This window comes from Salvelinus fontinalis, chromosome 41 (genome assembly GCF_029448725.1).
Source record: "Salvelinus fontinalis isolate EN_2023a chromosome 41, ASM2944872v1, whole genome shotgun sequence".
NCBI lineage: Eukaryota > Metazoa > Chordata > Actinopteri > Salmoniformes > Salmonidae > Salvelinus > Salvelinus fontinalis.
Window position 1 is genome coordinate 14,724,190 of NC_074705.1, and position 25,350 is coordinate 14,749,539.

Below are 25,350 nucleotides of genomic sequence, written 5' to 3' on the forward strand. Positions count from 1 at the left end.
TTCTGCTAGAGGGGCAGAGAGGAGCATCAAGAACATACACTGGGAACTTTGTCTTCAAGGCAGGGGCAACAACATTGGACAGAAACTGAAAAGTGAATATTGTGAATGTAGGCCTACTCATAGAGCCACGATGGAACCCCTGGTTGCAGTGTTCTACTGTAGGCCTATGCCAGAGTAAATTACATTTACTAAAACATTAATTGTAAAGGTGTAATCTGTAATATACCAGTGTGTGAATTTGTTATTTTAACTATAGATCTATAGATTTTTTAAAGAATATTGTCTCACTTTATTAGTATGATCCACTAGTGTGGGCTTCCTGACCTTGTGTTCCTGACACAAGGGGTATCTAAACATGTTAAATAAATATTGGCAGGGATTAAGGCTGCTGCACATTGGATTGTAGGATTGCACCATAGAGGGTTGAAATCTTCAGTATTTTAGTCTTGATTGCACTACATTTAAGCAGCTCACAGGTCACATAAAATATTTGGATTAACCATAATCCAATGAGACTGCGTCATTCCTAGTCACATGACAGTTGACAAAAAACGTACTTCCTGTTTCTAGTAAAACATTTCGAGACATGCATATCCACGAAGGTATGATTTGAACGACTTGCCAACAACAAAGTATTCTGTCTATTCAACAGATATCTTTATGTTGGTATTTTGAGAAATTGTTGAACGCGTATTGCTTGTAGGAGCGTTCCTAATGAACTTGCAGGATAGTTGTAGTAGGCTGTAGCCACATTTGGTACTCCCAGTCAATACTGGATGTCAAAACCTTGTCTTCTGAGTTGGACTGGCCGATGCTTTCTGTTACCGGTTGGTAGCCAGCTAATAAGCAGGAACCAGCATTTGACTTTTGAACAAACACATTAATGCTTAGCCAATAGCCACTTTAGTTATTCTGCTCAGCAATTGCCCCTCTGGCTTTCTCGCTCTCTCTATTTATAGTCTAGTTTGGCGATATAGTATTGATCGCAACGTAAGAGTATATGTAGACAGCAGGCATGTACCGTCTGCATGCCTATTTGGCTTTGTAGCTTAGACACATCATGTTATTGGTTTCTGAGCAAGGTGGTGAGCAAGTTCAGACAAGGTGAAGAAACAGATCCAGTAAACAGGGATGCTGTTATGTCATCCTTTATTGATTAAGGCACAGAAGGGCATGGCCTTTACCAGGGATCATCAACTAGATTCAGCCGCGGGACGATTTTCTTTCTTGCGCTGATGGTCAGGTTGCCAGAACATAATTACAAATAATTTGTATACTGCAGATTGATAGCAAGAAGCCCAAACACATATAATATTTGACTAAAACATAATCATATCAAACCTTGCTTACAACTGTATACGATCAGATAAATATCTCTATTATGGGTGGGAATACTTCGGGGCAGATTTCCAAAATTAAAATGTTTTTTATTTATTTATTTTTTACAGTCTTTTATGTCCAAATAAAACCACCCGCAGTCCAGCCAGTTGGGGAACCCTGACCTAAACTGTAGCTATCTATGGTTCCTAGGGCTCTAAAATGTCTATTTGCCCTGTTCAAAAGTAGTACACTATATATGGTATATGGTGCCATTTGGGATGTCGCATTAGTAACATTTGCTCTAGCTTTCTTCAAATCAAAGTTTATTGGACGCGCACACAGATTAGCGGGCGCAGCAAAATTCTTATGTTCTTATGCTCTTAAAAATGCAGTAAAATGTCAAACAATTAAAATGCAAGGAGAGCAAAAAGACAACTGGCGGGGCAAATCTGATTAGCAAGCCAAATAGCCCTGTAGCAGTAATCAAATGCAATCTATACGTATGTACACATGATTTACACAAGATCAACTAAGAATTATATGTACAGCAGTATACACACAGTGCATTCGGAAAGTATTCAGACCCCTTGACTTTTTCCACAGTGTTATGTTACAGCCGTCTTCTAAAATTGATTCAATTAATTATTTTTCTCATCAATCTACACACAATACCCCATAATGACAATGCAAAAACATACAAATAAAATAAAAACAGAAATACCTTACTTACATAAGTATTCAGATCCTTTGCTATGCGACTCGAAATTGAGCTCAAGTGCATCCTGTTTCCATTGATCATCTTTGAGATGTTTCTACAGCTTGATTGGAATCCACCTTTGGAAAATGTAATTGATTGGACATGATTTGGAAAAGCACACACCTGTAAAGTCCCACAGTTGACAGTGCATGTCAGAGCAAAAATCAAGCCATGAGGTCAAAGGAATTGTCCATAGAGCTCCGAGACAGGATTCTGTCGAGGCACAATTCTGGGGAAGGGTAGCAAAACATTTCTGCAGCATTGAAGGTCTCCAAGAACACAGTGGCCTCCATCATTCTTAAATGGAAGAAGTTTGGAACTACCAAGACTCTTCCTAGAGCTGGCAGCCTGGCCAAACTGAGCAATCGGGGGAGAAGGGCCTTGGTCAGGGAGGTGACCAAGAACCCGATGGTCACTTTGACAGAGCTCTAGAGTTCCTCTGTGGAGATTGTAGAATCTTCCAGAAGGACAACCATTTCTGTAGCACTCCACCAATCAGGCCTTTACGGTAGAGTGGACAGATGGAAGCCACTCCTCAGTAAAAGGCACATGACAGCCCGCTTGGAGTTTGTCAAATGCCACCTAAAGACTCTCAGACCATGAGAAACAAAGTTCTCTGGTCTGATGAAACTAATATTGAACTCTTTGGCCTGAATGCCAAGTGTCACATCTGGAGGAAACCTGGCACCATTCCTACGGTGAAGCATGGTGGTGGCAGCATCATGCTGTGGGGATGTTCTTCAGCGGCAGGGACTGCAACTAGTCAGGATCGAGGGAAAGATGAGTGGAGCAAAGTACAGAGGTGAAGGTTCACCTTCCAACAGGACAGCGACTCTAAGCACATAGCCTAGACAATGCAGGAGTGGCTTCGGAACAAGTCTCTGAATGTCCTTGAGTGGCCTGGCCAGAGCCCGGATTTTACAGTACAGTTGCAAAAATTTCTAAAAACCTTTTTTTGCTTTGTCATTATGGGGTATTGTGTTTAGATTGATGAGGAAAAAAAATATTGAATCCATTTTAGAATAAGGCTGTAACCTAACAAAATGTGGAAAAAGTCAAGGGGTCTGGATAGTTTCTGAAAGCACTGTGTGTATATATATATATATATGAGTAAGCTATGTCAAAAATCCAGTGTATAAATACATATGTCCTGTGTATAAACAGTATAACTAAAATACAGTAGGATAAATAAATATTATGATGTGCTACGTCGGGGATAAAGTATTTAAATAGAGAGTGTGAAATGGGAGGTGACCAGTGGTTCAATGTGTGTGTGTGTGTGTGTGTGTGTGTGTGTGTGTGTGTGAGTATGAGGTGTGTGTGTGTGTGTATGTGCATTTGTTTCTGAGTATGAGGTGTGTGTTTGTGTATCACCTGGTAGATGGCTAGTGATAGCTGTTCAACAGTCTGATGGCGTGGTAAATAGAAGCAGTTTCAGTCTCTCTGTCTTAGCTTTGATGCACCTGTACTGTCTCTGTCTGTCGGACGGTAGCCGAGTGAACAGGTGGCTGAGGTCCTTAATGATCTTCTTGGCCTTTTATTTTGACTTCGGGTGCCTTAGATGTCCTGGAGGGCAGGCAGCGTGTCCCCGGTAATGCGTTAGACTGCCCGCACTACCCTCTGTAGAGCCATGATGCAGTTGAGGGCAGAGCAGTTGCCCTACCAGGTGGTGATGCGGCCCAACAGAATGCTCTCAATGGTGCATTTGTAGAAGTCTTTGAGAGTCTTTGGGGGCCATGCCGAATTTCTTCAGCCACCACGATGTCGGTGTGCCGAGACCATTTCAGGTCCTCAGTGATGTGCACGCCGAGGAACTTGAAGCGTTTGACCCTATCCAATCTTCTCGTATTGCCTCTGTCTTTGCTTCTCCAGTGTTCATATGAAAAATGAAGTCCCCATGGATGCCATGCTGCCTAGGTCTACTGTTGTTGTTTGACGTGTGCAATGCCTTGAATGGTGACAAAAGGCCGAATTTTGTCCTGATGATGGTCGATGACTTGGGGATTGGAGACTTGGGCTGCTATAGGAACACTACCTTGCGGTAAGTTACAGTGATATAAACTGCAACAGGCCTTTTTTTATGTTTCTTTTCCATGTTTCTAAGCATGTCTTTCCTGCATTCCATATACTTCTCATTCGTAGTTGTGATTCCAAACAAAAATGTACATCCTCGGATAGACAACGTTCTATTATATTCCTTTTATTCGGACTTCTAATTCTCGCTGTGCTCTGTGCTCACCTTTTTAAAACACGACTGAAACGCCTCCTTCCAGATGATGAGCCCAGCTGGGTGGTAATGTGCTGTGTCGTTGTGTCTGCAGGACCCCCAACATCGACATGCTGGCTCAGGAGGGGGTGAGGCTGACGCAGCACATCGCTGCTGCCCCCCTCTGTACGCCCAGCAGGGCAGCCTTCCTGACGGGCCGATACCCAATACGATCTGGTGAGGCGAGTCGTAAACAACAAATCAAATGTTATATGTCACATGCGGCGAACGGGCGTAGACTTTACTGTGAAATAGTAAAAATAGTAACACAATAGTGATAAAATATACTACTACAACAACAGCAAGAGCTCAACGTGTAGCCTATCCTCCTGGGGTTTGACACAAAGCTTTGCCTAGTACTATAATTTGATCACTTAACAGATCACTAGCTAGTATTGATAGGCCTAACTAGTATTATGTGGTGTTAGGGATGCATTAGTTAGGCTAAGTGGAGAGAACAGTTCATAGAACAGGATAAATAGCATGTTCGCCACAATGCAGCAGGGTGAATAGTACATCACCACTCTATAATTTTATACTTTGTTACTCTGTCCACTTTGTGATTGGATATCCGTTTTTGATCCTATTTTTTTTGTCTTGAACAGGTATGGCCGGCCTTGGACGGTTAGGGGTTTACATCATCTCTGCTGCATCTGGCGGTCTTCCCAGTGAAGAAGTCACCTTTGCCAAGGTGGCCAAACAACAGGGCTATGAGACTGCTCTCATAGGTGAGCCAAAGTCCTCTCCTTTGTTACTATGTAAAGTGTCTTTAGGTCCATGAAAAACTCTACCTATAACCCATTTATTATCGTCATGAGTATGTATCAATACTTCTCACTTTGGGAATAGGGAACACGCAGAAGCAGTGACAGTTCATTTGATTGGTTGCAGCAATGTGTCTGTTTTGTTTGAATGTCTTTAAAATTCTGACTGTATAGCAATAGCTACATGATTGATTTGATTTGAACAGTATAATAGGTTTCATACTCGTATTGGCTTCTCAATGGTTGCCCAGACAACAGCCTACAGCACATTTACATGTGAGTTGACATTTCAAGGTCTTGTTCTTTGATGTGCAATATGCCTCCTGGGCTTTTCAGTAACCCAAGTTGACATATTATTAAATGTAATAATTGGCTTCATCTGTTTTTTTTTCTCCACTGTTGAAAACACTTTATGTGTTGTCTTCCAAGGTCGTTGTTCTTTGAAGACTCCTTAAGTTGCCAGTCTATATGGTCCGTCACCTGGCCCCTTCTCTCCATTGTAGGAAAATGGCACCTTGGTCTTAACTGTGAGAGGAACGACGACTTCTGTCACCACCCCAGTGCGCACGGCTTCGACCACTTCTACGGTATAACCCTGACCAACCTACGTGACTGTCAGCCCGGCCACGGCTCCGTCTTTACCAATGTCCAAGCACACATACCCTTCAAGGTGATGTACAGTGTACAATACGTGTTTATGACGTACACTATTTTGGTTTAACCTTTTAAATCGTTGGTTGCGTGTATAGAGAATATTTCTGCTACATCTGAATTGCTTGATGTTTGGGGTTTTAAGCTGAACTTCTGTAATAGCACCTTGTGACATCTGCTGATGTAAAAAGGGCTTTCTAAATGCATTAGATTTGTCTACAGTTTACTCTCCAATAGTCAGCACCTCTACAGCCATTTTGGGGTGTGCTACAGCTCGTGTTTTTTACTACAGTGTTGCGTTGAGTATTTTAACTTTTATTTATGTATCCTGGTGTAGCATGCGGTCCCAGATCTGTTTATGCTCTTGCCAACTCCATTGCTGTCATTGTCAAGCCAAGCAAAGTGATAAGGAGTTGGCATGATGGCATAAACGGACTGGTAATCAGACTAGTTTTAATGTTTGTTGTGTGTAGTTTGTTTGGCCTTTTAGCTATAAAGAAACTTGTCCCTCGGGGATATAGGATAGTAAAGATTCTCAACTCTACCCTATAAGACCCTGGGAGTGGGTGTGGCTACCGTGACCCTCCTGCATGCGAGGGGTGTGGTCACCGTGCGGAGGAAGTTGGTGCTGAGCGTGGTGGCGTTGGTGGGCGCGGCGGCGGCGATCTTTGGCACATTCGTCGCCACGTTCCCCTACTTCAACTGCTTTTTGATGAGGAACCGGGAAGTGGTGGAGCAACCGTACGTCTCGGAGAACCTGACCCAGAGAATGACAGATGAAGCGGTGGACTTTTTAGAAAGGTGTGTGTTGCGTTTTTTCTCGTTATATTTCCCCTACTACGTGGTAGATTGAGACAGAATAGAAGCCAAATCAAGTGTTTGTGTGTGTGTTTGATTATTGATGTTGTTTTTGTCTTGCGTGTGGGAAGAAACTCTGAAGGGCATGTAAGGAAAGTATGTGTAAAGGGTTGGTGACCTAGGTGACTGTCTGTCTGTCTGTCTGTTTGCATTGTTGTCGTACAATTATTTTCTTCCATTTACAATGTGTGTGTTGACTATTTTGACAGGAACTCTGCACTACCCTTCCTGTTGTTCTTCTCCTTCATCCAAGTGCACACGGCCATGTTTGCATCGCCAGCCTTCCAGGGGACCAGTCAGCACGGTATCTATGGAGACGCCGTCCACGAAGTAGACTGGAGTGTAGGTAAGACTTAATATTTACTTTATATTGCTGTATGGCCTCCTTTTTTTTAATGTCCAATAAGTTATATGGTTGGAAGATTTGAAATGTCCACACTAATTATATTTGAAAGGTTGGAAGATTTGATTGACTTTTACCTAAACTTAGCAAAAAAAGAAACGTCCTCTCACTGTCAACTGTGTTTATTTGCAGCAAACTTAACATGTGTGAATATTTGTATGAACATAACAAGATTCAAGAACTGAGACATGAACTGAACAAGTTCCACAGACATGTTGTCACGATTGTCTACTTCGTCCTCCTCCTCAGACGAGGAGAGGCGAGAAGGATCAGAGGACCAAAACGCAGCGTATGTTGAATCCATATAGATTTATTTACAGACGAAGACGAAACACGAAAAACACTTGAATAAACTACAAAACAAATAAACGATGTAGCCAGACCTGGACTTGAGAACTTACAATAAACGAAGAACGCACGAACAGGAACAGACTACATGAAACACAAACGAAACAGTCCCGTGTGGTAGACATACAGACACGAGATACAACCCCCCACAACAAACAATGAGAAACAACCTCCCTATATATGGTTCTCAATCAGAGGAAAACGTAAACCACCTGCCTCTGATTGAGAGCCATACAAGGTCAATTAAACCCGACACTAAACATAGAACAAACAACACAGACTGCCCACCCAGCTCACGTCCTGACCCACTAAACACAACTATACAAAAGGAAAACAAGGTCAGGAAGGTGACACATGTGACCAACAGAAATGGAATAATATGTCCCTGAACAAAGGGGGGGGGGTCAAAATCAAAAGTAACAGTCAGTATCTGGTTTGGCCACCAGCTGCATTAAGTACTGCAGTGCATCTCCTCCTCATGGACTGCACCAGATCTGCCAGTTCTTGCTGTTCAATGTTACCCCACTCTTCCACCAAGGCACCTGCAAGTTCCCGGACATTTCTGGGGGAGGGGGGGGGGGGGTGGGGTGGCCCTAGCCCTCACCCTCCGATCCAACAGGTCCCAGACGTGCTCAATGGGATTGAGATCCGGGCTCTTCACTGGCCATGGCAGAACACTGACAGTCTTGCAGGAAATCACGCACAGAACAAGCAGTATGACTGGTGGCATTGTCATGCTGGAGGGTCATGTCAGGATGAAACTGTAGGAAGGGTACCACATGAGGGAGGAGGATGTCTTCCCTGTAACGCACAGCGTTGAGATTGCCTGCAATGACAACAAGCTCAGTCCGATGATGCTGTGACACACCGCCCCTGACCACAACGGACCCTCCACCTCCAAATCGATCCCGCTCCAGAGTACAGGCCTCGGTGTAACGCTCATTTCTTCGACGATAAACGCGAATCCGACCATCACCCCTGGTGAGACAAAACCGCGACTCGTCAGTGAAGAGCACTTTTTGCCAGTCCTGTCTGGTCCAGCGATGGTGGGTTTGTGCCCATAGGCGACGTTGTTACCGGTGATGTCTGGTGAGGACCTGCCTTACAACAGGCCTACAAGCCCTCAGTCCAGCTTCTCTCAGCCTATTGCGGACATTCTGAGCACTGATGGAGGGATTGTGCGTTCCTGGTGTAACTCAGGCAGTTGTTGTTGCCATCCTGTACCTGTCCCGCAGGTCTGATGTTCAGCTGAACCGATCCTGAACCGTGTTGTTACACGTGGTCTGCTACTGCGAGAACTATCAACTGTCCGTCCTGTCTCCCTGTAGCGCTGTCTTAGGCGTCTCACAGTACGGACATTGCAATTTATTGCCCTGGCCTCATCTGCAGTCCTCATGCCTCCTTGCAGCACGTGTCTTAACGACCGTTCCACAGGTGCATGTTCAATAATTGTTTATGGTTCATTGAACAAGCATGGAAAACAGGGTTTAAACCCTTTATAATGAAGACCTGTGAAGTTATTTGGATTTTTACTAATTATCTTTGAAAGACAGGGTCCTGAAAAAGGTACGTTTCTTTTTTTGCTGAGTTTATTATGTCCTGTTTCATAACATCTGTTCGTAGGTCAGCTCATGCAGACTCTGGACCGGTTGAACCTGAGGGAGAACACACTGGTTTACCTGACCTCAGACCAGGGGGCGCACCTTGAGGAGATCTCAGTCCGGGGGGAGGTTCACAGAGGCTGGAACGGGATATACAAAGGTACGGTCTGTTACAGCTTCAGAAGAACAGGTCAACAGAGGCCGAACAGCCAGATGTCGAATTTTTGGTTAAAGCACATTTTTTTTGTTAATTGGTTACATTTTTTTTTTAAATAGGAGTAAAAATACGCAACCTAGAAGTGCATGTGCAGAGAGGCTTTAGCTTCCATCTGCGGTGGTTTAGTAGGGTCTATTAATAGGAATGTAAATGGGAAGTCAGAGCCAGTCAATGTATAGAATAAAATAATAGATCACTAGATTAATAGTTCAGATTATCTAAATGTCCTCATGCATTAGAGACGAGACGTTTCCATGGAAGGTTCTGGTAAGCCTTATATTTCGGGTTGAATGATAAAGGACTTCCCCCTATTCTCAGTCCTCACAAAGTGCTTCGATCTGTCTCTGAGCAGCCGGGAAATCCACCAACTGGGAGGGGGGGATCCGAGTTCCAGGACTGCTCCGTTGGACTGGGATGTTACCTGCAGGGAAAGACATTGATGAACCCACCAGCAACATGGACATCTTCCCTACTGTGGTGAATCTAGCCGGAGGGACGGCACTGGGGGACAGGTGAGTGCTGTGAAAATGCTGAGGTCTGAGGGGTTTTGTTTGTTCATTGACTTCTATTGCTGTGGGTACGCCCGAAGCACTAGGTAGGTTTTCTAGCAGCCTCGTCTGTCAGTCAAAACTACAGCATTTGGAATCTAGGTCACCATAGAAATTATATGCACTCTGTGCTCTGAATCACCCCCTAACTAGAGACATTATTTTCACAATAGGTGTCACAAGGGACCTGCAAGAAAAAAATCTTGGCTAATGAAAAAGCTCTCAAAGCGGATCAGGCTGATCTAAACCTTTGATCAAAGGTTTTCACGGGCCTTTGAGGTCTCTCTGCCTACGCAAAGGATCATTCCTACAGCATGCTCCATTTCTGTGTCTCAGAGATAATGTATTGTGTTGTTTGTGTGTGTGTGTGTCTTCTCTTCCTAGAGTGATAGACGGTCATGACCTCATGCCCCTGCTGCAGGGGAAAGTTGAGAGATCAAAGCACGAGTTCCTCTTCCATTACTGTAACGCCTACCTCAACGCTGTCAGGTGGCAGCCTCCCAACAGTAAGTCCACATTTCCAATGTAATAGTTTTAAAAATGCAATTGAATTACTGTAGCAGTGCTGCTAATTATGATTCGAGTAATAATTCCAATGGTTTTTGTAAGCAAGTTAACTTGAAACGTGAACTACTGTGGTGGTTGTAATTCATTGTAAATCTTTTAAGGTTATTCAATATGGAAGGTATTCTTTTTCACTCCGGACTTCTACCCCGAGAACGGGACAGCCTGCATGCATACCCATGCCTGTTTCTGCACCTCATCCTACGTGACCTACCACGACCCCCCTTTGCTCTTTGACCTCTCCCGCGACCCCTCGGAGACCACGCCCCTGACCCCAGACACGGAACCTGCCTTCCACTCGGTCCTGGAGGAGATCCGGGCTGCGGTGGCTCTCCATAAGGAGTCCATCACCCCCGTTCCGGACCAGCTCACCCCGGGACATGTCCTATGGAAGCCCTGGCTGCAGCCCTGCTGCTCTTCCCTGTCCCAGCTCTGCAGGTGTGAGAGAGATGGTGGGAGACGGGGCCACCGGGGCACTGCGGCGGCAGAGGCAGACTCTCCACAGGACCAGCACATCATTGCTTAACACTGCTGGGAGGGTAACGTAGGAACCTAGAACCAATCTTTTAGTATGTATGTAAACAATCTGTGACAAGAGACTAATGTCAGGGAAAATACCCCCATTTAAAAATTTGATTTCACCTTTATTTAACCAGGTAGGCCATTTGAGAACAAGTTCTCATTTACAACTGTGACCTGGCATTTTAACTGGGCTTGTGGGTAGAAGTGTAGAAGTGACCTGGATCTACTTTACGTGTGTATGTGACCACACTGGGTGATCTGTAATAACAGACATTTTAGTATTTGGCCTCTCAGGAACACATCCAGTAAATTGCGTTGCCTACGCTTGCTCCCTGAGGGGCTTATGCAGATGCTGCTATTTGGACTAAAATGTATTTTAAAGCACTTTTTGACAAATCTATTAGTAAAAAAAAAAAAAAAAAAGCGCAATATGAATCAAATGTGATTGTTGAGGCCAGTCCTCATATATAAAGTAAAGAGTATATATAGAGGAGAAACCTATAGCACATTGTACAGGAGAGGAGAGCAACTCGATGCACTGATTAGCACAAGGTCCACCTCAAGTTGGAGCATTTCTGGTCTTATTCTCCGGGGCACTACAATAACCCTGTGTTACCCTTGTAGGGTACCGATGGACATTTAATCACTGTTCATCATTTAGACTCTACAGGGATCTCTGTGAAAGGCATCTGCACATCCAAGAAGCAATGGAACTGAGTGGACAACCAACATGAAAAGACATGGTTGTATTAACAAATAGAGCTGTATTAAGATGTTCAGTAGAGCTGCCGTGTCTAATGCCAGCAGTCAGTACAGAGTCAGCCAGAGTCCCTGAGTCACACACGGCTCATCCCCCTGTGTCCACAGCCAGCAGTAAATCTTCATCACCCAGACTAGCTTTAAGCTTAGCTCTTCATTTGATCTCAGATTTCAGTGACATTTAGTTAATATGTATCTTATTCTCCCTTTAACTCCTATATCCAGCAGTCTATTTGTCACAGACTACCATTAGCAAATCTCTGAATATTAAGGAGTGCTCTCTCCCCTGTTTAGTCATTTATATGATGGATGCTGAATGCTGATAAATTTTTGCTCGTTCTCACACACCCACTATGCGTTGCATTTTATACCATGTGTTATTTTGTTACCACGTGTTCATTTGTTTCAACACATTTTTCTAATGTAAATGAATAATAATGATCTGATTTGTGTGGGGTACCAGCTACAACAGCACTACTGTTGCTACCAATAACTACCAGCACCAACTACAGAACTACAGCCACGATCACTAGAGCTGAGATTGATATTCTACTTGACTGGTATTCGGACCATGTGTATAAATCTAATTATTTTCCTCCATCCATGGCCCTGTGATCACAGTGGCTGATCATTATTGGATCCGTCCACAACAGAGTTTGGCAGTGATAGAAGCCAGCTGTTTATCTCGTCTTTCACTCGGGTCTGCGTCCCAAATGGCACTCTATTCCCCACATAGTGCACCACTTTTGACCAGGGCTCTGGTCAAAAGTAGTGCACTATTTAGAGTGCCATTTGGGATGCAACCCCCGTGTGTTGGCTTGGCCACTGGTCCATCACATCCAGCCTCTCTGCCCCCGGATGCCAGAGAAGTGGAGCGCAGCACAGGCCTGCCAATGCACATGTGCACCTCAGAGATAGTGCACTAAATAGAGAATAGGGTGCCATATCTAAGACCTGGGCCCATACAGTTGAAGTCGGAAGTTTACATCCACTTAGGTTGGAGTCATTAAAACTCGTTTATCAACCACTCCACAAATTTCTTGTTCACAAACTATAGTTTTGGCAAGTCGGTTAGGAAATCTACTTTGTGCTTGACACAAATAATTTTTCCAACTGTTGTTTACAGACAGATTATTTCACTTATAATTCACTGTATCACAATTCCAGTGGGTCAGAAGTTTACATACACTAAGTTGACTGTGCCTTTAAACAGCTTGGAAAATTCCAGAAAATGATGTCATGGCTTTAGAAGCTTCTGATAGGCTAATTGACATCATTTGAGTCAATTGGAGTACCTGTGGATGTATTTAAAGGCCTACCTTCAAACTCAGTGTCTCTTTGCTTGACAGAAATCAGCCAAGACCTCAGAAAAAACAATGTAGACCTTCACAAGTCTGGTTCATCTTTGGGAGCAATTTCTAAACACCTGACGGAACCACGTTCATCTGTACAAACAATAGTACGCAAGTATATACACCATGGGACCACGCAGCCATCATACCGCTCAGGAAGGAGACGCGTTCTGTCTCCTAGAGATGAATGTACTTTGGTGTGAAAAGTGCAAATCAATCCCAGAACAACAGCAAAGGACCTTGTGAAGATGCTGGAGGAAACGGGTACAAAATTATCTATATCCACAGTAAAACAAGGCCTATATCGACATAACCTGAAAGGCCGCTCAGCAAGGAAGAAGCCACTGCTCCAAAACCGCCATTAAAAACCCAGACTACGGTTTGCAACTGCACATGGCGACAAAGATCGTACTTTTTGGAGAAATATCCTCTGGTCTGATGAAGCAAAAATAGAACTGTTTGGCCATAATGACCATCGTTATGTTTGGAGGAAAAAGGGGGAGGCTTGCAAGCCGAAGAACACCATCTCAACCGTGAAGCATGGGGTTGGCAGCATCATGTTGTGGGGGTGCTTTGCTGCAGAAGGGACTGGTGCACTTCACAAAATAGATGGCATCATGAGGGAGGAAAATTATGTGGATATATTGAAGTAACATCTCAAGACATCTGTCAGGAAGTTAAAGCTTGGTCGTGAATGGGTCTTCCAAATGGACAATGACCCCAAGCATACTTCCAAAGTTGTGGCAAAATGGTATAAGGACAACAAAGTCAAAGTATTGGAGTGACCATCACAAAGCCGACCTCAAACCTATACAAAATTTGTGGGCAGAACTGAAAAAGCGTGTGCGAGCAAGAAGGTCTACAAACCTGACTCGGTTACACCAGCTCTGTCAGGAGGATTTGGCCAAAATTCACCCAATTTATTGTGGAAAGCTACCCGATACGTTTGACCCAAGTTAAACAATTTAAAGGCAATGCTACCAAATACTAATTGAGTGTATGTACACTTCTGACCCACTGGGAATGTGATGAAATAAATAAAAGCTGAAATAAATAATTTTCTTTATTATTCTGACATTTCACATTCTTAAAATATAGTGGTGATCCTAACTCAGCTAAGACAGGGAATTTTTGCTTGGATTAAATGTCAGGAATTGTGGAAAAACTGAGTTTAAATGGATTTGGCTAAGGTGTATGTAAACTTCCGACTTCAATTGTATGTCTCTGGTCAAAAGTTGCCCACTATATAGGACCATAGGGCGTCAAAGTCCTAGGTTCAGGATCGGGACAAGGGGGAGGATGTTATTCTTGAACTGAATGTTTGTGTCACCTAGTGCAATACTTACCCCACTCAGGCTTATTTGAATGGTACAAGTGCAACAGCAATGTCTAGTAGGACATCTGATGATCATATTGCTTACTTAGCTTTTTCAAATGAATGTAGCTGCCGGACTCTTCAGGACCTCTCACCGTCGAGGGATTACGACATAAATGCAAGGGTTGCAATCATAATGCACAGCCTTTATCCAATAAATTGCACACACACGTAACTGTTTCCAAGTGTGTGCTTTTTAGACAGAGGGGAACATACTGCAGTGGAATAATGAAATGTGCAGATGCGTCTTTTAGTTGGGACGTTCCCTGTAGAATAGCCCCTCTGGTCTTCTAGTGTTATTTAGAGTTTTCCTCAGAGAGGACATTAAACCAGAAGCCAGGGAATCTATGTCCCCAGGTGTTAATTACAACTGTGGACAAAAATTTGGCTCATTATTAGCAACAGCAGGGAGGCTGGATAGCGGTAGGAAAACACCATGGTTACTTCACTTCAGTGTGTGGATGGTAAATCCTGTTTACTTACAGGACTGTGTGGCCTAGTTGGTGAGGTACAACTGATGTGCAATTCATTTGACACATTGATTGTGATACAACAGACATTTCTATGATATCACAGAAAATGTTTACATAGTCATTGTGTGGTTTCTGATCAAGCTAAATCTCAGCTTTGCTGTACAGATCAGCTCTTTGCCCTCATGCTGATGAGTGTGCAGTGCGAAACATTTATTTAAATTCATCCAAAGTCTTTTTGGACATTTATGCTTTTATCAGTCACATTGGGTAAGTAGTTATGATAATTCAGCCTTGTATTAATTGATACAGATATGGTTCTTTGTTTTGGGGTTAGATTATTTCAGCAATTGCTACTAGATTTGAAGGCAGTGAGTCATTTAAACAGCACATTTTGCCTTGGTATCCTCAGAAGATTCGGGAAGGAGGTGTGTGTGAGTTCAACCACTGGGGAAAAAATGATCTTGAACACAGTGCACGTCAATACCCTAGGACCTGGAGAAAATTAAATGGTTCCTCAGAAGGAGAGAAGAACGTGCAGAGTTCAAACAACCATTTCTATGGTAACATCAAAGGGGTACTCCATCCTTGTCCTGGAGGAGCTGAAGGACCTCCACTAGGTTAGCGTGACTCCACTACCCGTTGTATTATGTACTTCTGTGAAGTGCCTTGCTGATTTCCCCACCGCCTGCCACTGCTGGCTCAGGGGTAATGGATCACTGCTGGAAATTGGTGAGGCGTGTTCAAAGACTGATTTTCCTCAAGGAAGTCCATCAAGCCCAGTTACCTCACATGGGAGATATAGTTACATGCTGATATTCCAACGTCTCCTCAGATTATAGAGTTGTTATTACTGTTGATTGTATGGGCTACAGTGGATTTGCAGTGAATGTCCAAAGAGCAAATGATACATTTTACTTACATTGTTGCATATTTTTTTTTAACAATCTATCACAAAATCGAAAATAATGTGAATCCACCACATTTAAAAGTAGTAAAAACACTAAAAACAAAAAATGCTCAATTGAAATACAACCCTACTAAATCCAGTTTTCTTTCTTCAGAAACATCACTGCATCGACACGACCCTCTTTACAATACTGGGTCATCCTTTCCTCTAAAGGAGGGAATAAGGACTGGTTTTACCTGATGATGTTCTCCTTGGACAACTGAGGGATAAAAACCACACAAAAACATTAACAGAAATGTCTGCAAAATCAATTTAAATACTGCAAAATAACTGTGTTCAGGCAGCCACTAAATTACAGTTCTGTATAATGCAAAATGATGTGTAAAACCATTCACTGAATGCTATACACACACACACACACACACACACACTTGTCTATGTGTACTGTCTGTGTCCCTGTGAACATGTAATTACCATTACGTCCATGTTGGCCAGTTTGAGGGGGAGGTTCATGAGCCCTCTGTGTTTTGGTCAGATATCTTGGGGACCTGCGAAGGGGGAGACGGTAAAGGTACTTCCCTCTGGCAGGATGGGGAGACTATCCATGAAGCCCCCATCATCCATTTCTGAAGGATATGTGTTACAGTTTGTTTATAATTGAAAATCAATAAACAAAAATCGTAATGGATAACATCCATGGGTTGAGTTTGAGATGCAGTTCAATTTATTACCTGTCCTTGCCATTCCACCGGTTTGACTCCTGCATAGACAGGCACAAAACTACTGGCCAAGAGTGCCTTAAATTAAAAGAAGCAAAGGCATGTCAGACCAAATCCTAAAATATGAAGTGAAAGAGATTTTGAAATGTTCCTTGACCCACGCATATTGCAAGATATGAATTGCTCAGTCACTAGACTGGCTAAAACACAGAACTGACCCAGTGTATCAGGGGAAAACAATGGCCATGCTCCTCATAAATATTTACGACAACATTTTGTGTTAAAGCCAAGGTTTATAGTAAGATACAGTAATATAATCTGCTCAGGCTTGTGGCAGGCTACCTTTATGAGGTCCTCCCTGGAGGCTAATCTGGATAGGATGGTGTTCTTGCCACTTTTTGAATGCGTTATAGAGATGTGAAGGCGATTGCCTGTGGGCATCGCCAGGCAGAAACTCCTCTATGTCCTCCCTGGGGAGAACAAAGGGACAGATGCTTTTTTGTCATGTTTTTAATCATTAATTTAACAACACTGTACGGCTCTATAATAAAGCATGCACTTATTACACAATCTGTTGGCTGTGTAATGCGTGCACTTAATGAAGACACAAATGCAACCATTGTTCAGTTCTATAGCCTTAGGTTTAATTTACTCCCACACATGAATAGCTCCATTTATTATAAAGAAGGTGTTACAAAATATATATTTTTTTACATAACACTCAGTTATCTAGGTGTTAAAGAAATACACAGAGTGTACAAAACATTAAGAGCACGTATTCTCATTCAACCCAACCAACTGGCTCTCTGTGTTTCTGCCTGTCTATGTGTGCAAATGCATCTGAATATGACTTCTATACACTGAGTATACAACACAATAAGAACACCTGCTCTTTCCATGACACAAGACTGGCCAGGTGAATCCAGGTGAAAGCTATTATCCCTTATTATGAAGGTGTTCCTAATCTTGGTATATTCCGTGTGTAGCTCTCTCCGAGTTAGTGACTACCTGAGGGTAAGCATGAAGTTATATCCAGGAGTCACAGCTCCAAGCCTCTGGCATCTTTGGCAAATCTGAAGGTAAATTCTTTGACAATGGATAATGACCAAATATATCAACCAGCAGTAGGCCTAAACGCAACAAAAATGTACAAGGAATAGAAGAATAGGATAATGATGATGAAGAACTTACTATCTTACCTCTAGTTTGTCTGGAGCAGTGACCATCACCGCAGCCACCAGAGCTCCAGCACATGCCCTGAGAGAGCCCAGCAGCTTGTCTCCATGTCTTAGGATGGCTCCACATGCGCCCAGTTGGTAGATACCCAGGAATCCACACGCAGCAAAAGAAAGGTTCACCACTGACACTGTCATCTCTATAAAGAGAACATAGCTAGCATTATTTATTGAATAAATTATGAGGTTAATTGACAAACATATCTACTGTAACTTCGCCAGTGAAATATTGTGTAAAAGCCTAATCAAATCCATATTAGCAGAGTGGAATTTTGGAGCTAGATAAACCTGACTAGTAGTAGGCTAGGCTAAACAACATAGCTAGGCTTATTCACTCATTACAGAGGCAGTCGAACTAATACTGTAAACTACAACAAGTCCCTGCACGTTAATAACAAGCGTAGCATTCAAGGTTAATCTACACATACATTAAAAAAGCTTCCTTACTATTTATGGTGGCATTACGGTTTTAGAAATAATTGCAGTAAACTAAAACTGCTTGTTCTGCACTGCTTTACAAATATTGATGACAATGTTAAGAAGTGCTGGATTAGTGATGAGCCGGCTCTTGTAGGTGAACGTTGGGAGCCGGCTGGCATATCAGAAGAGCCGAATCTATTTATAAAAAAATAAAGATATGAATAATCAAAAGATTTATATGAATAGAAATAACTAATTCAAAGAAAGATAAAATAAATAATATAATATAGGCCTAAATGCTCAAGCGCACACATTCATTCTGACTGTCTGCTCAGACTATTAGCCTCACCTGTTGTTCCTGTCAATCAGACACGCAGTGTCAACCAAGGAACCAAAAATGCGTGAGGGAGGGCTGAGCCAACTCACTCACAGTCACACACTTAGCAGCCGAGGAGAGAGAGGAAGGACAGCTGTGAAAACAACAACTGGAAAATGAGTCGGAAGCACAGTAGCATTTGGATGCATTTTAATAATGTTGACAATGTTAGAGCACAGTGTACAATTTGCCAAAAGAAATTCTCATATAAAGTCGGTTCTACACACAACCTACACCGGCATATGTGAACTGTGCACCCAACTGTGAAGTTAGCTGTAGCGGAGCTTTGAGAAACTAGCGGGCCTGCTAGTGATAGTGGTGGAGCCAGCACCTCCACACGTGGAGATGTATCCACTCAGTCAAGTAGGCCTACTCCGCGACCCACAGCAACGCAGTCATCTATGGACCAGGTTATGCCAAACGTCTATGTCTGTAGCAAAACAAGGACAAATTGATATTGCATTGGCTAAAATGATTGCCACCAATTTCCAGCCATTTTCCATCGTGGAGGACAGAGGTTTTAGAAATAAAAGCAATAGTCTAAATCCAATGTACACAATTCCAAGCAGGAAACTCAAAATCACTTATTCCTCAACTATATGAGAGCACACAGGCTTCAGTGCGGGAAAGAGTCCAAAAAGCTTCTGCAGTTTGCCGTATCACTGACTGCTTCTTACATGTCGGTTACATGTCACTTCATTGAAGATTTTTCGACGTCTAGCTGTCTTCTGGACTGCTTTGAGTTCAGCGACAGACACACCTCGGGGGAACTTGGCAGAGAAACTGTTGAGAGTGGCCAGAGAATGGCAAGTATATGGAAAAGTGGTCTGTTGTGTTAGCGACAATGCAGCTAACATAACCAAAGTCATGAACATTTTAAAATGTTTTGCCCACACAATCAACCTGCTTGTAAGAGATGCTCTGAAGGTGATGAAGCCCACTGTGGACAAAGTGAAAGCAGCTATGGAATACTTCCACTGGAGCACAGTAGGTGCTGAAAAACTAAAGTCTACACAACGCCAGATGGGGATGACTGAGCTGAGACCTAAACAAGACTGCACTAGGTGGAATTCAAATTTTATATGTTGAAGTGGTTTCTTGAGTCAAAGGATGCCATCATCTCTACCCTGGCCATTGTCAATGCACCTGTTGATGCTCTGACCCAAGAGGAATGTGAGGTGGTGGAGGAGGTGTGCAGAGTCCTGAAACCCTTTGAGCAGGTCACTGTGGAGATCAGCGGAGAGAGGTACAGTAAGTAGTTATTACTACATCATTATTTAATCCAGTATTATATATGTACATGAGCAGTAGATGAGAATGTAGTATCAGTAGACAAAACATGAACCTGAACTAATAAGTTACTGTTCTCTCTCTTCAGCTCTGTGACAGCCTCAAAAATGATACTCCTGTGTAAGGGTCTGCAGTGAATCACAGGCAGCTGCCAGAGAGAAGCAAATGTAACCACAGGACATGTGACAGAGTTGATGGACACTCTATGTTCATCAACGGACATAAAGTTCCACAGAATGGAATATAATCATGTGCTATCAGAAACCGCTGCACTTGACCCCAGGTTTAAGAAGTTAGCCTTCGGTGATGCCAGAGTGATTGATAAGGCTCTTCAAAGAATAACCTCAGCAGCAAGGAGGGACAGCCCCAGCAGTCAGCTGGCTTTGGCACCAGGGCAACAGGAAGAAGTGACTGTCAGTGTCTACAATGGTAGCTTAAATGGGCTGATTGAGTGACTGTCAGTGTCTGACATAAGAGGAAGAGTACTGATGCAGTATCAATTTTCGAAATTGCAACCGAGTGTATTCTACATTTCTAACTCCCAACAGTAAGTTGTGACCCCGACTGAGTTACCACATTTAAAAAGAAAAGTATAATATATATTTGTCTAATGGTAAATCTCCCACTGGCTGGAGGAGCTTTGCTGGATGTGAGTTCTGATCATGTGTGTCAGTGGCTGAGAGAGGGGAGCAGACAGGGTGAGGGAGACCTAGTCCCGTTTGTATTATTGGACTGACTGACCCAACGATACTGAACACAAATATAAACGCAACGTGCAACAATTTCAACGATTTTACTGAGTTACAGTTCATATTTGGAAATCAGTTAATTGAAATAAATTCATTAGGCCCTAATCTATGGATTTCACATGACTGGGCAGGGGTAGAGCTATGGGTGGGCCTGGGAGGGCATAGACCCACCCACTGGGGAGCCAGCCCTAGCCAATCAGAATGACCTCCCCCTTCCCAGACAATTCCGCAGGTGAAGAAGCTGGATGTGGAGGTCCTGGGCTGGCGTGGTCTGCGGTTGTGAGGCCGGTTGGACGTACTGCTAAATTCTTTAAAACGACGTTGGAGGCGGTGAATAAATTATGGTGGTGGTGAATTATGGTGAATAAATTAACATTAAATTCTCTGGCAACAGCTCTGGTGGACATTCCTGCAGTCAGCATGTCAATTGCACACTCCCTCAAAACTAAAAATATCTGTGGCATTGTGTTGTGTGACAAAACCGCACATTTTAGAGTGACCTTTTATTGTCAACAGCACAAGGTGCACCTGTGTAATGATCAATCTGTTTCATCAGCTTCTTGATATGCCACACCTGCTAGGTGGATTGATTATTTTGCCAAAGGAGAAATGCTCCCTAACAGGGATGTTAACACATTTGTGCACAACATTTTAGAGAAATAAGCTTTTTGTGTGTATGGAACATTTCTGGTATCTTTAATTTCAGCTCATGAAACCAACGCTTTACATGTCGCATTTATATTTTGGTTCAGTATACTGTATATTATACACACTCTCACTAATTACAATGATGAGCCTCCAAACCTTTAGAGATGAACCCCTGTGTTATTAGTCTTCTTCAGCCCATGGCTCTTTTGCCTGCTGTGACAAGTCATTTTGTATTATGAAGAATGAAGCCAGTGTCCCCCATTTAGAAGCATGGGGCATGTGTGGTTTAATTGTTGTGGCCTGACTAGATTGCAGTTTGATGGCTCAACTTCTTAAATGTGCCAGACAGGATCCTGCAGAAGGAGAACACATTGGACCGATTAATCATCTGTCCTGTCTGCTGCCCTGCCAACGATGCCCACATATGGAGCCTCCTGTAAGGTACATGTAAGGTAGTAGGATGGAGGACTCTGTTGGGACTGAGTTAAAACAGCACAGGGTGCCCCATGAAGTTTATTGTCCTCTGATATTACAAAAATGTATGTGTTTTATTATCTCGGATTAATTGCATATGTTGTCTGAAGCCCCCCCAAAAATCATTTAGTTATTTTAATAATGTCTACATCCTAATTTACAGCATTATTTTCAACCAGTTAATGAATTCTAATAGAGAGCCCAGTTTATCCCTCCTAAGGGTCCATCCACGTACATAACCTTATCATGTTGTGACTTCAATAATAAACCAGTTGTGTATATATACGCTTATATTATTAGCTAGAGCTAGATAGCCTCTGTCTGTATCTCTCTATGCGTTAAGCCTGGTCCCAAGAGCTCAATTCTTCCTTTGCAACCACTTCAAACAGTCAGCACTTATTTCCCAAAGCCCCAGAATACCAGAAACAATAGGAATTCTCCCTAGTCTCACACGTACTCCTTACCGGCTTGTCAGCACAAATTCCCTGCTCCTTTAGTCTTGCTTATGGTTTTATATATATATAATGTGCATTAGACGGGTTACGCTCTCTAGAGAAAACCACTGGCTCTATCGTATCGTTCAGAAGTAGGTGTGTGTGTGGGTGTCTGTGTGGGCGGGTGTGTATGTGTGGGTGGGTGGGTGGGTGATGGACTGTTTAAATAATGAAGTGGAGATAATGTATTAGCGGTGGGTGAAGTGTGGAGATGTCTTTGGTAACACGGGTGAGGCGGGTAAACGTCTTTCTTCGTGGTTTAAACACAGAAGAGGCAGAATCAGGTCTGACTGACTCAATAGTTCCCAGCACCACCATGTCTTTGAAAGCCCAACCAGTGGTGTTGAGTCTCATTATATCAATACTCCAAGACACACTCTCCTTATGAGACTACATGTAACTTAAAAAAATTCCCTTATTCAATATGGCCCACTGCATGATCTTAAGGCAGACGTTGGAAGCCTGACACCAATAACTGCCCATGTGTTACGATCGATGAGGAAAAATGTGAGGAGTCAGGCGCAGAGAGCAAAGATATGGGGAAAAACCACTCTTTAATGTCCAACCAGAAGAACAACTGGTAACGTCAAAACATTGGCGTAAAATCCAACTCGAATACAGTACACACTAGAAAAATAAAACCAGACAGTGGAAAACCCCAATAAAACGAACAACCTCATACATAAACAGAAAGACAAGCCCGCACAAACAGAAGCGGGCTAAACGAACTTAAATAGCACCACCCTAACAACCAAACAATGAACAGGTGAAAACAATTAGACAAAACCAAACGAAAAGGAAAAAGGGATCGGTGGCAGCTAGTAGACCGGCGATGACGACCGCCTCGAACAGTAAGGGGAGCCACCTTCGGTAATGCTCGTTACACCATGGCAATGTACAATATGATAACTCTTGATTACATGGAGATTCAATGTGACCAATATAGCTATGAGTGTGAATTGCATAAAATCTGAATCATATGAACCCCCTCAAGCCTCTGTATACCCACTTACAACACAACAGGTTTTAATGTAAGAGTAAGAAGGTGAAAAGCTTCAAGTTCCTCGGCGTACACATCACTGATGATCTGAAATGGTCCACCCACACAGTCAGTGTGAAGGCGCAACAGTGCTTCTTCAACCTCAGAAATTTGACTTGGCACCTAAGACCCTCACAAATTTTCCAGTTGCACAATTGAGAGTATCCTGTCAGGCTGTATCACCACCTGGTATGGCAACTGCACCGCCCGCAACCGCAGGGCTCTCCAGAGGGTGGTGCGGTCTGCACAACGCATCACGGGTGGCACACTGCCTGCCCTCCAGGACACCTACAGCACCCGATGTCACAGGAAGGCCAAAAAGATCATCAAGGACATCAACCACCCGAGCTACGGGCTGTTCACCCCGCTATCATCCAGAACGGAAGTTCAGTACAGGTGCATCATAGCTGCGACTGAGAGACTGGTAAACAGCTTCTATCTCAAGGCTATCACAGTATTTTAGTCAATGACACTCCGACATTGCTCATCCTAATATTTATATATTTCTTAATTCCATTCTTTTACTTTTAGATTTGTGTGTATTGTTAGATATTACTGCACTGCTGGAGCTAGGAACACAAGCATTTCGCTACACCCGCAATAACGCCTGCAAAATATGTGTATGTGACCAATAACATTTGATTTGAGATGGTACAATTGCAGTTTTCATTTTTCCTCCCATTTCTCATCTCCCCCTACAGTAAAATTATTGCAATATCTTTCTCAAGGACAAAACGAGCTAAATGAAGTACTCCAATTTCAGATATAAAGCTTATGGAACGAGGACACAATTATAATTAAGACAAGAAACTACTCGACAAAAGAATTATGTGGAGGAAAGTAAAGCTGTAAGAGCATCCTCTTCCTCTGTGCTGTAAAATGGAATGATGGCTGAATGGTGCTGAGACTGAAACCAGGACTTTGTCCCAAATGGCACCCTATTGCCTAGATGGTGCCCTGCTTTTGACCAAGCCCAATAGGGCTCTGTTCAAATGTTGTGTACTGCATAGGGGATAGGTTGCCATTTAGGACGCAGGCCAGAGGTAATTAGAGTTCTCAGGGCTTGTGCTTACAGATAAAGCCAGGAGCTTTTTGTTTGGTGTGAGGGAGGGAGCGAGGGAGGGAGGGAGCGAGGGAGGGAGGGTGCCTTATTTCTCTCTCTCCCCGTCCGGCCGGCCCCTGCTCATGAGTGTAACTGCCGCTGCAAAGACAGAGCAAGGTCATGTTGATAAAATAAATCTGCTAAAAGATCAAATACTTCCTGTAGATCGAAGGGGAAATGCAATTCATGAGCTGGGGGGATGGAAAGAGAAATCAAAGAGGGGGATTGAAAGAGGAGTGGAGGGCAGGGATGGATAGAGAGATGGAAGGACAACAGGCAGACCTAGAAAAAAAAGACCATTAGATGAGACAGATGAAGGGGCAAAGGTGAGGCGCCTTTCAGACAGGCCGTTATTAGCTATCTGCACTGTATAAAAAGAGAATGAATATTCTAATGATATCACTATCAATATATCTCTGTCTGCACATGGTGTTTGACTCACTAAAATTGCTTTGTCATAATACGACTGCTGCATCACTTATTTATGTATTTAATTTTGCATTGAAGTGATTTGATTGTTCAGCATGTAGAACTGAACAATATATCAGATGAACGACAATGCTGTACACTGTAGAAGAACATTACTGTTACCGTAAATTCAGTCGTAAACGAAGCAGAAGAAAATAAGAACTCTTGGTTCTCAATCCACAGCACAAATGTAAACGTCGTCAGACCCAATTAGAGCTGCATGTGGGTGAAAATAGCCGACAAATTAAGCCTTTAAATCAACCAAGACTTAAGGTAAGAACAAAGCTATGGGTGGAACTGTGAATGGCATCATGATGTCAGAAAACTAGGCTTATATTAGACATAGCACAGAGATGGCCTGTCTCAATATTGTTAAGACAGCCAGGTCACCCGTGATACAAGTCAGCAATAGCCACTAGGGGCAGCAGTGAGCACGGTTACCTTCAAGTAGGTTAGAATTTTGCTAGGGTGTTGGCAGTGGCGAATGAGCGTAAGCAGTGGCAGATTTAGGTATAGGCGACACGGGGCACCAGCACCAAAAAATGTGTAATGATGACATTTGCGCGATCGGTTTTCTATCGCTCATTTGCACGTCACGTCAATGATATCATGTCACCGTGTGGGACTGTGGGTCAATTAACCTCGGCGTGG

The 25,350-nt window shown here is 43.1% G+C and overlaps 1 protein-coding gene and 1 pseudogene across 1 annotated transcript; one reads left to right on the forward strand and one right to left on the reverse strand.

The window, feature by feature from the left end:
* Positions 1–540: 540 nt before the first annotated feature.
* sts (steroid sulfatase (microsomal), isozyme S) lies at positions 541–14,480 on the forward strand. Its single transcript, XM_055908184.1, has 11 exons — positions 541–602; positions 3,950–4,118; positions 4,399–4,520; positions 4,949–5,071; positions 5,611–5,777; positions 6,312–6,559; positions 6,826–6,962; positions 8,991–9,128; positions 9,538–9,697; positions 10,118–10,239; positions 10,402–14,480. Exons 2-11 carry the CDS (start codon positions 3,964–3,966, stop codon positions 10,821–10,823), a joined length of 1,794 nt encoding a protein of 597 aa, XP_055764159.1. The 5' UTR covers positions 541–602; positions 3,950–3,963; the 3' UTR covers positions 10,824–14,480.
* Positions 14,481–14,681: 201 nt separating this feature from the next.
* On the reverse strand, positions 14,682–17,777 carry LOC129840366 (patatin-like phospholipase domain-containing protein 4; annotated as a pseudogene).
* Between the last annotated feature and the right edge of the window lie 7,573 nt (positions 17,778–25,350).